Source organism: Oncorhynchus masou, chromosome 17, assembly GCF_036934945.1.
Source record: "Oncorhynchus masou masou isolate Uvic2021 chromosome 17, UVic_Omas_1.1, whole genome shotgun sequence".
Classification (NCBI taxonomy): domain Eukaryota; kingdom Metazoa; phylum Chordata; class Actinopteri; order Salmoniformes; family Salmonidae; genus Oncorhynchus; species Oncorhynchus masou.
Window position 1 is genome coordinate 24,110,544 of NC_088228.1, and position 13,285 is coordinate 24,123,828.

General features: G+C 40.3%; 1 protein-coding gene across 1 annotated transcript; it reads left to right on the plus strand.

The window, feature by feature from the left end:
- The first annotated feature begins 4,050 nt into the window (after positions 1-4,050).
- LOC135558734 (retinol dehydrogenase 10-B-like) lies at positions 4,051-6,875 on the plus strand. The gene is made up of 6 exons (XM_064992813.1): positions 4,051-4,497; positions 5,162-5,400; positions 5,607-5,705; positions 5,824-5,969; positions 6,100-6,231; positions 6,421-6,875. Exons 1-6 carry the CDS (start codon positions 4,218-4,220, stop codon positions 6,569-6,571), a joined length of 1,047 nt encoding a protein of 348 aa, XP_064848885.1. The 5' UTR covers positions 4,051-4,217; the 3' UTR covers positions 6,572-6,875.
- The last annotated feature ends 6,410 nt before the right edge of the window (positions 6,876-13,285 follow it).

The window sequence follows — 13,285 nt, forward strand, 5'->3', positions numbered from 1 at the left end:
ACTGAAGAGGGGAATGTGGAAAGATTTTGGGATTTTTATATAAGGCCTCATCATTGGTCGAGCAGTATCAATGTCATGTCATATTCTGTACTTGATATGGCTTGCATTAATTAGCAAAGTTTCAATTCCATCTCATGTTATTGTATCTGTTTAGATTTTGCACCGTTCTCAATCAAGTCAACCGAGAGACATACTGTATATGGAACAAGCAAGGGCCTCCTAGTTCAGGGAAATGAGAAATGAATCTAAGCAAAAAGAAAACGAAAGTGAAGCATATTATATAGCAATTCGTAAACATCTGCCTATATGGAAATAGACCAATAAGAAAAAACAGTTTTAATAATAGCCTATACATGACTATCTATGATTGCTTTTAAATACTTTATATTCTACTATGTTATATTCTGTTCATGTGAATGAGCTTATGTCCCTCATTTCTATGTTTAGCATTGCTGTGGTGCAACCCTGCATTGATGGAATGGGAAATGGACAGGCCATATAAGTACTGGTATTTACACTATGACAAAATTGATTAGATAATGGCATTATACTTTAAAACAAATATTACCATACAGCAGCACTTCATTCACTTAGATACGGATCATATCAACTGAATGGTTATTCAGGTTCTTCACTAAAATGGACATGTATTATTGCTAACTTCCAGATCCATCATGATCTAAGGAAATCTGTGTTGTTACACTCCTCACTGTATTTATGTTGTTGTAATGCTGCCTTTTGCTTAGAGAAGAGCAGAAAAAAATGTATTGGATATGTACATGTGCGTATGCTAGTTGGAACAAATAATGTGTATGTTTGATGTGTCAAGTTTAATTTATATTGTATGGGGATGATTGTGGTCACAGTAGGTCTAATACTGCATGATTTCCCAAAATCAGTCCAAGGGCCGCCCCTGGGTGCACATTTTAGTTTTCGCCCCTAGCATTACACAGCTGATTCAAGTAATCAAAGCTTGATGACAAGTTGATTATTTGAATCAGCTGTGTAGTGCTAGGGCAAAAACCAGGGGGGGGGCCAAGGACTGATGTTGGGAAACCCTGCAATACAGTACAGCACTCAGGGAGAAAGTGTAACACTGCCCTCTAAAGACAGAGGATTTTAAGGCATTTTAATTCATCCAAGAATTCATGCATATCTCTAATTGGAATTCCTGTTGATATTGAAGAAAATAACCTCTTTATTCAATTCATTGAGCATTTTCAAGTTTTGCATGGCACATCTCAACTGTTGCATCTTAAAAAAACTATACTTATAAATCTGAACTGAATCAGGAGGGCCATCTGCAGACAATCTGAATACTACAGTATATACAGTAGTACAGTATATATTCTATTTAAAGTAGATCCTGTTACCATATTATGTTTTGTTTGTTTGCTTGTATGATTGATTCCATTTTTCTAAGATAAAATGGATCAGGACTGTAATATTTCCTGGTAAATTTATGAATTGTGTGCCTTTTCATAAATAGACATTTATGAGAAGGCGAAAACCTAGATAATTTGGCTGGTTCATAGAGATCTATAAAGAATGTATTTCTAGTAGGGAGATATAGGTGATGATATGCAAATAGCTATTGTTCTGAGTTATCAAGTTTTGTATAACTTGAAAGCTTTGTCATATCATGGCTTACATCCTCCTTTCAAAGTACCATTTGTTGTCAGTAATGTACAGTACAGTAGGCTTATGTTAGTTCATGATTGAGATGTCAGGGCAACTGGAAAAGTTACTGCACTGACACTCCTTGATATAACACCAGCTCATTCACCAAGACATCTGTAAAACCTCAATGTCCATTTGTATTTTTGTTGTAATTATCTTACATTCTTTTGTACAGTTAGCTCTATCCTACTCATATCCTCAAATCAATACTGACAACCACAGCGTAATGTAGGTAACTCTAGGGTCAATTCCTCATCTGCCTGCTTTGTGTGATGTTCCCTCCATATACCCAATTTTCTTTAGTTATTTTAAAGGTATGTGACCATAGTCATCTTAATTGTAAGTCAACATAACTTGATAGTGAATGAGTAGTAACTTATTGTTTCCAATAAGTTGATTACCATATGCAAGACAAATAAAATGTGCTCATGTGACCTTGCCTTTGTAATTGTGTGTTTACAGAGGGGTCATCAAGATTCTTATTTTACATGTGATGGACATTTTCAATAATAAGGCGAATAGACCAAACGTACACAGTATGAGAGCAGAGAACAAAAACACATTTTCTGGGGCAAATGTGCCAAATTCCCTTCTATGGAATGGCCCTGTAGTAGCCCTATCTATGAACCATCCAACCAAGTCCATCGGGGAGCTCTCAATTCAGTGATAATCAGTCAATCCCTGGCTGTTGCCAAATTAACACTAAATAATAAAAAGCATTAACCCAGGGATATGTTTAGGGGAAGTGCTTTAGTGATCATTGAATGATCCTTGAATGATAATGCAACAGCAATAGATGTACCTTACACTTGGACCTAAGGTTCAGAATTCTCTGTTTACTTCCGAATAATATTATAATAATAATATATAATATTTTTTTTGTGAGGGCTACTAGTTGGCAGGGTAATTGCCTTTTCCCCAATGTTGTATTACCAGAATTTAAAGTAGGTATGCCATGACTGCTCTTACACTTCAGTACAGTAGGTGGCAGTGTATGCACATGTCAGTTGGTTGCAATCTGCCAATAAAACCTTGAAGAAGAATTAGAAGAAGGAGGTGATTTGTAGATGTATTTATTTATTCATTCAACCTTTATTTAACTAGGCAAGTCAGTTAAGAACAAATTCTTATTTACAATGATGGCCTACCAAAAGGCCTGGGGGCTGGGATTAAAAATAAAAATATAGGACAAAATACACATCAAGACAAGAGAGACCTAAGACAACAACATAGCATGGCAGTAACAAAGCATGACAACAACATGGTAGCAACACAACATGGCAGCAGCACAAAACAAGGTACAAACATTATTGGGCACAGACAACAGCACAAAGGGCAAGAAGGTAGAGACAACTGTCTGCAAGAGTGTGCGGTGGGAGAGGATTCATAAAACCGTCTCAGGTCGTTTTTCTTTGTGTGGCCACTGCTCATGCTTTCGAAATGTTGGTGCCCGGAGAAGACATGTTTCCTAAGTGAGAATTATGATTATGAGATGGAGTTATGTTGGGATGCCACTGCGCTGCAAGCAAAGTTGGGAGAAGAGGAATATTGGGACAGGGTCACTAAAAGGTTGATTTTTGAGGATTAATCAAGGGGGGAAATGAGGTCAAAGAGAATGAGGAAAGCAGAGGTTGGATTTGAGGAATATGTCAAATTAAAAAGGGAGATGGGGTGTTGAAGAAGATTGGTGTCAAGTGCAAACAGAGTGAGCTGTGTTCCAGACCGAGGTTAAATGGAAGTGAATGAGCGTGAGTTAAGTAAGGTGGGAGGTGTGGTAAAGCTCTAGAATCAGTGGACATGTTAAAAATCTGGTCTAGTAGGAGTAACATTTTTGGAGAAAGTGGATCCTTGGCTTTTGGCAGATTCATATGTGGTTTCAGGGTGGGTGAGAAAGGAGTTGGGTGCAGATTAGTCAGTGAAAGTAACCTGTAGTGGACTTGTGAAAATTGTGTGGTTACCACAGAAATGGAACGTAAAATCACAGAAAATATATGTTGTGGTGGCAGCTGCAGAGAAGTATTTGGGTATACGAGATTTGACTTCAGAAGAGTTATAGTGTGTGTTGAGTGGTGGTATCCCGTCCTCCCAGGCGGTTGGCATGGTGCAGGAGTAGAAGGGACAAAGTAGTGGAATGGGATAGAGGGTTTTTAATCAATGTAGGGTTTGTTAGAGGTTTATTTTTATTTAAATTGTTATTTTTATATATATTTATTATTATATATTTATATTATATGTATGTGTGTGTGTGTATATATATATATATATATATGTATGTATATATATATATGTATGTGTGTGTGTGTGGATGCCAACCGCCGTTAAACTCCAAGAAGAAGAAAATAAGAATCATGCGCAGTGCCTTGTGCAAGTTGACCCTCGTGAACAAGCATGAGTACTCACAACAAAGTAGCAACTAGCAATAATTAGCACAACAGCTGCACAATAGGCTATCAAAGTAAATTTTGTTGTCTCATCTTTCCTCGAAATTGTCATGGTCAGGAAATCTTTCTGAAGGCATATTTATTTTGTTGCTTACCATGAATATCTTTGTTGAATTCTGCTTGGTGTCGTGCAAAGTTCTCTGGACTTTTGTGTTGGCTGGAACGAGATGGCTCGTGCGTCCAAAAGAGAAGAATGTAATGGGTCAGGTTTGTGTGATCACTGGGGCAGGAAGCGGTCTTGGAAGACACTTTGCCAAGGAGTTTGCCCGAAGAGGTGCTACGGTTATTCTTTGGGACATCAATTGGGAAAGTAACGAAGAGACTGCTGAGATGGTGCGACAAATCTACAGCGACATTACCAATAGGAACCCTGAAGGTTGGCAAACTGCTGCTTTATTCAATTATACTACTTTACTTTTAAAGGGGAAATCATGAGTTTCTACATCAATGTTTGGACTTATAAATTAATATGTACCCATTGAATAATATAACTTATAAATGACATGCTTCATGGGCTTAGTTTAACTGTTGTCATCATCCCAAAGGTAAATGTCAAGTAACACTGTATAGAATCAAAACATGGTTAAAACTATACTTTTAATATCATGGATGGTCCTTGCATTCATAGCTCAATGAATTTGAGTGATTGCATTTATCCAGCCCCATCCTTCAGCTTTTTACTGAAACTGATAAATTGCCCTTTTAAAGGTGCAATCCAGTATTTATAGCATTGGTCTTTTCAATGTAGAACTCTTGATTAAAAAAAGAGAGAAGCCTGTGGTTCATACTATGATTTACATTACAACCCCAAAACTAGGACATAATCCATTCGTGTTGTCATAGGACACTTAGGTAGGCCTGCACTATTTAGTTTCAAATTATATGATGGTCAAATATGCATCTCTATTCTAATTAATTTAACCCTAAAGATTGAGGGATATCACAAAATAAAGTGCTGTTTGTGTTTGCAAATGTTACGGAATGCACCTTGAAATATTGGTCCACTAAACCAGACGAGGACCATCTCCCCTGCTCTACAGGTTCAGTGGATGGTGAGGAGGGAGATGTATCTCAGATTCAGCCCAAGGTCTACACTTATCTGTGTGACGTAAGCAAGAGAGAGGAGGTGTACTTGACTGCAGATAAGGTGCAACGTGAAGTGGGCAACATTGATATCCTGATCAACAATGCTGGGGTGGTCTCAGGACGTCACCTGCTGGAGTGTCCAGATGAACTCCTAGAGCGCACCATGATGGTCAACTGCCATGCTCACTTTTGGGTCAGTTGCATTGCACTCAATCTGATCACTTAGTTTCACATGGACTAGTCCAGTGACAATGAAGTGTATTTCCAAAGGTAGATGGAATAAACCTATATGAAAATCCGCTTAGGACAAATTCTTACACCATAATATCAATTGTCACTTGCCATGCAACATTTATATTCTTACCGTAAAGATTCTTTTGGCATGTTTTTCAAATTCAGACTACCAAGGCTTTTGTTCCCAAGATGCTCGAGCTGAACCATGGGCACATCGTGACGGTAGCCAGCTCCCTGGGACTGTTCACCACTGCTGGTGTTGAGGTTAGCAGCATATTCTCCTCTGATAAAGCTACCGTATACCTTCCTACAGTGTACCCGAGTCTTTAATCTGAAAACTTCGGTCAAACCATTGTCTATCGCAAATTCTGTCTTTTACCAGGACTACTGTGCCAGCAAGTTTGGTGCTATAGGTTTTCATGAGTCCCTCAGCCACGAGCTGAAAGCAGCTGAGAAAGACGGGATAAAAATGACACTGGTCTGTCCTTTCTTAGTTGATACTGACATGTTCAAAGGGTGTAAAATCAGGTTGGTAAAGTGTTACATTTAACAAGTGTATTCAAATCTGAACACAATGCTCATTTCTTCTTGGCATCATCAAATGTGAACTCATGCAAAGACACTACAAACCAATTGATGACTACTTCTGTCCCATCAGGAAAGAGATTGCCCCACTCTTCCCTCCGTTGAAGCCAGAGCAGTGTGTGCAACAGGCAATGAGGGCTATCCTAACAGACCAGCCCATGATCTGTACACCTCGGATTATGTACATGGTTAGTTTCATGAAGACGTAAGTAGTACACAACATGAATATTGAGATACCCAGCTTTTGTCAACAGCTCTTTTAGGTGAAATTAATGACATCCTTCTATATTATCTGATTTTCCCCCTCTTGCCACCATCAAATGTATATCATGGGAGCCATAGCTTTATACGCTTACTGATCATTTATTCATTTCTGTATCCCTGGCTATTTCAGTGTCTTGCCCTTTGACGCCATTGTTTGCATGTACCAGTTTCTTGGAGCAGACAAATGCATGTACCCGTTCCTGGCTCACCGGAAGGAGTCCATGAACAACAATGAATCCAAGCTGCCTGCCATCATGCAGCTGCCACTGGAGAATAAATAATGTTACATATACCCTTTGAAACTCAGAATTATCAGATGGAGAGGTTTACCACGTTGTCCCTCTGGAACAAACTACATATGCTGTGTACTTTATTAAGGGTTCACATTGGTTCTTTTGGTTTCTTGAAACCAGTTTTTGTATTTGTTTAAAACATAATAATTGACTGTAAATGTGATTGTTTTGTGTAGCCCTATCCCGCGCTTTGTTCCATGGTGGCCGGCTTGATCATTCCTCATGCAGTGCCTTATTCTGGTTGCCTTTGAGTCATTAAATATTTTTTTTGTATTTTGCATTGTATAAATGAGTTTTGTGTAGAATGTCTTCATTTCGAAAACAGATTTTTGGGAAAGAGTCCTTTTCACTCGAAGTGCCACATGTTTTTGAATGTGGACACTCCCTAGAATGCTGCCCCTGTGTGCATAACTTGTGTGTTTATTTCTGGGGATCCTTCCAGGCTACGACATAGCTGAAAGCAATTTATCTGTTTGGGATACAAAAGAGAAACAAAAGCTAAGCAATTAACAATGAGATACTCGTCTGCAGACGTGCAGTATGTGACAGCACTGTCACTAACCTGAACAGAATAACTATTTCTATTATTACCATTTCAAGACTTCATAAAACTATAGACAGAGGACTGGATCTACCGTGGCAGTCATTCACTTAAGTCTTTGTTTTTTTCAGAACTGGAGATGAGACCCTGTATTAGTACAATAACAATGTCCTAACTGTACATGCAAATATCATGTTCAACTGCTTCTGTACTTGGAACTCCAGTGAGATGAACCACTGCAGTTTTCTCATTTGATTGTCCTAACAAGTCAACAAAAACAACTTGACTGAGTTTGTATTAATCAGAGAAAGCCTAAGGACATTTTGCAGCTCTGATTATCAGTAGGAAGATTAAGTAACTGGGAACCAATTTTATAAGTGAGCTGTGCTTTTGAATCAGATAACTTTTCAATATTAAACAGTATAGTTAATCAAATATTGCAGCTTATAAATAGCCTGCATATGTGATGCTGAAGATTGAGGATCAATTATCTCGTTTTTTTTTTACATTTGTGATCTTGTACATTATATCTAACAAGGAATTGTATTGTGATGTTAGAAATCCTGTGTGTACCTTGGCACAGAAGGGAGAGGCTATAGAGGCTATAGAGATAAATTGTAATGTCATCTTTTTGTACACACTAACTCTGCCATGAAGCCTATGAAGAAAATGAATGGTGTTTTTGGATAAATGCTGAAAATAAGGTCTGTGGTTAACACAGGCTTAAGAGATCTTATATGTTTTGTTCGATGAGATAATCTTCATTAGCTAACTTGACTTTTTGTGAATTTTGAAGAATTTATGTATTAATAAAAAACAAATCACAGGGCTTCACAATTCATAAAAGGTCATGCTGACTGACTGCAATTATCTCATAGAACAAAATGTATAAGATCTCCTAAACCTGTGTTCATCTCAGACCTTATTTTCTGCATTTATTCCAAAACCTTATTTGTTGTCCGAATGAGCCCTTTCCAGCTACTGTAGCTAGTTTCTGATTGTGGCTAGAAACTCGTCTGCCAAAGTTGGGACTTTTTTTTAATGCAGACGTTAATTGCGTAGTTGTACATTTTCGGTGAAAATCACTAGCCAACAATACATGTGCAGAAGAGGCAGACTCGATGCTGCAGGACTCTTGAGAATACTGATTGGAATATGTTAAAATATTCATCCACCCAGTACTCATTCATCAACATTGAGGAATATGCATCATCAGTCACAGGCTTCATTAGGAAATGTGTTGATTATGTTGTACCCACAATGTTAATCTGGACATACCCCAACCAAAAACCCTGGATGAACAGCGATATCCGTACTATGCTGAGAGCCCATACTGCAGCATTCAATGGTAGCAGAACGAACCCTAATGACTCGGTGGCACGCTACGTGTTCAAGGCAAGCAGGTACGAGCTCCATTAGGGATGTAAAAACAATACAAAACTCAAACTTGAATTGATGTTCAACAACTCAGACACACAATGCATGTGGCACAGACTACAAACTATGTCGTAACACATTTGGCCCAGTGGAACACCAATGTGAGAATTCTGTTCATTGACTATAGTTCAGCATTCAGTTCGCACCCTCCCTCTTTAACTGAACAAGACATCAGTAGGCCTAGTTCGCATACGTAGATATTTCCTTGTTTATTTGTAAAAAAAAAAAATATTTTCAGAAAACTTTTGACTCGCCTTCTGAAGTGCCACTGTACACAGCACAGCCATTGGTTAGGAAGCACAAAAGGCTTTAGGCCTACATCAGCAAGAGCAGGGCAGGCCAGGGCCCATGATTGGGATGGCCTATCCATTGCAGTGTGTAATACAGTATAGCCTAGTTTTACACCATCCCAGCAGCGCAACAACTCGGGAAGGAAGTTAAAAAAAATATTCTAAATATAACTTTGCCCTGTGCTTATCTGAGCATGGTCTTCGTATAGCCTCGGACAATTTTTTGTTATTTCCTTTTGTTGTTGCATTGTCGAGAAGGAACCTCTAAGTAAGCATTTTGTTGGACGGTGTATACCATGTGTGTGACTAATAAAACTTAACTCGAAACTTGGCCACATTAGCTACCGCCTGCGACATGTGATAGTCTACAGCTTACCGTATACTTCCCAGTCAAAACATTTTGGGCATATATTATGATTCAAAAGGCACTCACACATCTGGGCTATCTTTGTTGCAGGTGAAAAAAAAATCTCTGACGAAGGCCTTGAGGCCGATACGTAAACCTTAATAAAGAGCAGTGATACTACCAAGAGCAGTGTGCGGGTTTCTACTTTTCCCACATATATTATGACAACATTTTGTGATGATTTGGTCTTCGTCAGGTTTTTTGGGGGCTGTTTGTGCACACAACGTTTCTTTTCGAGGTAAGTCGAAGTTTGATAGCCAAAGTCTATGCCCCTTCATCTATGATTGGTCTACAGTACTACTCCTATTAGGAGTGCGAACATGAAGTGTTTGTTGTCATTCAAAGAGTGACGACTAGTTTTCATGCACTTTTTTTACTTGAGAAATACTGCACCAACATCTTAGGTGTAAAATTGTGCAACTAAGACCTTTGCGAAACAAAGTCAAAATGAAAGACAGATTTATTGATTTATCTTAGAAGCGTTTCTGGCTATGTTGTTGCTAAGGTAGCTCAAGAGGGACAAACATCGAAGGTCTTTCACTTCACCTCGCCGAGTTCTGCTAGGAGCAAACCGAACCTATGTATGTGGATGCCATACAGCTGCCCGGTGGGACGCAACTGCTGCCCAGTGGGATGCAACTCACATCGGCAAAGATGCTCGATACAACACTGTTGCTATGGTCATTCATGCCGGCTTGTTACGTTAGCTAATTGGCCTGTCACGATGACATCCAGATGGTGACCAATACTACAATTTATTTCTCAATCGCCCATCAAAATAAACATGATTTTCATGCTGCAATGCTGTTGTTTCCAGCTAGCCAGCCCGGAATATTTTAATGAAACAGCAGGGAGCAGGTCTCGAACCCTCGACCTTCGAGCACGAGGTCCGGCGCGCTATCGACTGCCGCAAAAGCATACGCGAACGGCAGAGTCAATTTCCGCGCTTATAAACCCAGGGTCGTTACAATATCAATTAGCCAGCTAGGAACGGCTGCTCAGGATGAGTGCTTGAACCGAATTCATTCGTCTCCACACTCGACTCTCAGCTGCACAACATACAACATCAATTTGGGCACCAGGCGAGTTTGTGGGTTTACAATTTATAGTTTACAATTGCACTTTCATATTAGTACAGAATTTTTCTTTATTTGAACTAATGATAGCTAGCTACCAAGTGGCCGGACCAGTTTTCACAAAAGTGAAATGATGTGATGTGTAAAGTCTAGATTCCTTTCAGTTCGTCAACTTCTGTACAACATACTATCGGGACTTTGGCTGAAAGATCTAAATGCACGCCTGACAAGGCCAATGAAATCTGTGCCTCGCTGGAAGACCTGCATTCCACAGGCGATAAGCGTGAGGCTCGGATGCATTGCTTCAATTATTCCGCTCTTCACCTCAGTGTGAACAGGAACGATTCACATTATGAAAACAACCAATTGGAACACGAGACTGTCTTACATTGCACCAACTAGTCCGGTCTGCCAGCTATGGTTGGAAACCGGCCCCAGAGTCTGCAACACCACTAAGCAAGAGGCACCACCAAGCTAACGGCACCATGAAGACCAAGGAGCTCTCCAAACAGGTCAGGGACAAAGTTCTGGAGAAGTACAGATCAGGGTTGGGTTATAAAAAAATATCAGAAACTTTGAACATCCCACGGAGCACCATTAGTTCCATTACTAAAAAATTGAAAGAATATGGCACCACAACAAACCGGCAAAGAGAGGGCTGCCCACCAAAATTCAGGGACCAGGCAAGGATGGCATTAAATCAGAGAGGCAACAAAGAGACCAAAGATAACCCTGAAGCTCCACAGTGGAGATTTGAGTATCTGTCCAAAGGACCACTTTCAGCCGTTCACTCCACAGAGCTGAGCTTTACAGAAGAGTGGCCAGAAAAAAAGCCATTGCTTAAAGAAAAAAAATATGCAAACACGTTTGGTGTTCACCAAAAGGCATGTGGGAGACTCCCCAAACATATGGAAGAAGGTACTCTTGTCAGAGATGAGACTAAAATTGAGCTTTTTGGCCTTCAAGGAAAAAGCTATGCCTGGCAGAAACTCAACACCTCTCATCACCCCTGGTGGCAGCATCATGCTATGGGGATGTTTATACCCGGCAGGGACTGAGAAACTGGTCAGAAGGAATGGTGGATGAAGCCAGAGGAACTCCAGAGTCCTATCAGAGTGACCATCGGGTTCTTGGTCACCTCCCCGACCAAGGCCCTGCCCCGATTGCTTAGTATGGCCGGGCGGCCAATGTATGCTGATGATTGAACCATATACAGTGCATTCGGAAAGTATTCAGACCCCTTGACTTTTTCCACATTTTGTTATGTTACAACCTTATTCTGAAATTGACAAAATTCTATTTTTCCCCTCAATCCACACACAATATCCCATAAATACCAAGCAAAAATTGAAATTTTTTCAAATGTATAAAAAATAAATATCATATTTACATAAGTATTCAGACCCTTTACTCAGTACTTTGTTGAATCACCTTTGGCAACGATTACAGTCTCGAGTCTTCTTGGGTATGACACTAAATGCTTGGAACACTTGTATTTGGCTAGTTTATCCTATTCTTCTCTGCAGATCCTCTCAAGCTCAGGTTGGATGGGGAGTGTCGTTGCACAGCTATTTTCAGGTCTCTCCAGAGATGTTCGATCGATTTCAAGTCCGGGCTCTGGCTGGGCCACTCAAGGACATGCAGAGACTTCTCCCGAAGCCACTCCTGTGTCTTGGAATGTGTACTTAGGGTTTTTGTCCTGTTGGAAGATGAACCTTTGCTCCAGTCTGAGGTCCTGAGCACTCTGAAGAAGGTTTTAATCAAGGATCAGTCTGTACTTCGCTCCTTTCATCTTTCCCTCGATCCTGACTAGTCTCCCAGTCCCTGCCGCAGAAAAACATCCCCACAGCATGATGCTGCCACCACCATGCTTCACCGTAGGGATGGTGCCAAGTTTCTTCCAGATGTGACACTTGGCATTCAGGCCAAAGAGTTCAATCTTGGTTTCATCAGACCAGAGAATCTTGTTTCTCATGGTCTGGGAGTCATTTGGGTGCCTTTGGGCAAACTCCAAGCCGGCTGTCATGTGCCTTTTACTGAGGTGTGGCTTCAGTCTGGCACTCTAGCATAAAGGCCTGATTGGAGGATTGCTGCAGAGATGGTTGTACTTCTGGAAGGTTCTGCCATCTCCACAGAGGAACTCCGGAGTCCTATCAGAGTGACCATCGGGTTCTTGGTCACCTCCCCGACCAAGGCCCTGCCCCGATTGCTTAGTTTGGCTGGGCGGCCAGCTCTAGGAAGAGTCTTGGTGGTTCCAAACTTCTTCATCTTAAGAATGATGGAGGCCACTGTATTTTTGGGGACCTTCAATGCTTCAGAAATGTTTTGGTACCCTTCTCCATATCTCTGCCTCAACACAATCCTGTCTCGGAACTCTACGGACAATTCCTTTGACCTCATATCTTGGTTTCTGCTATGACATGCACTGTCAACTGTGGGACCTTATATAGACAGGTGTGTGCCTTTCCAAATATTGTCAAATCAATTGAATATTGTCAAATCAAGTTGTAGAAACATCTCAAGGATATTCAATGGAAATAGGATGCACCTGAGCTCAATTTCGTGTATCATAGCATAAGGTACGAATACTTACGTAAATAAGGTATCTGTTTTTTATTTGTAATAAATTAGCAAAAATTTCATAACTGTTTTCGCTTTGTCATTATGGGGTATTGAGTGTAGATTGATGAGGGAAAATGACATGTACTCCTGCTCCCCCTGTCCGGCACTCAACATCGCCAGATTATTAGGTACACCTGCCACCATCGTTACGTGCACCTGCGCCTCATGAGATTCACCTGGATTCCATCACCTTCCTGATTACCTCCCCTATATCTGTCACTCCCCTTGGTTCTTCCCTCAGGCATTATTGTTTCTGTTTCATGTATAACGCTATTCGTGTTTCTTGTTTGCGCCATGTTTTATTTATTATAACATTTTCACTACCTGTAC

Excerpts from the sequence above, each read along its gene's own strand:
- LOC135558734 (XM_064992813.1), top strand. The coding sequence starts at position 4,218 with ATGAATATCTTTGTTGAATTCTGCTTGGTGTCGTGCAAAGTTCTCTGG. Across the intron at positions 5,401-5,606 it reads ACTGCCATGCTCACTTTTGG|ACTACCAAGGCTTTTGTTCC; the intron begins GTCAGTTGCATT and ends TTTCAAATTCAG. Across the intron at positions 5,706-5,823 it reads TCACCACTGCTGGTGTTGAG|GACTACTGTGCCAGCAAGTT; the intron begins GTTAGCAGCATA and ends GTCTTTTACCAG.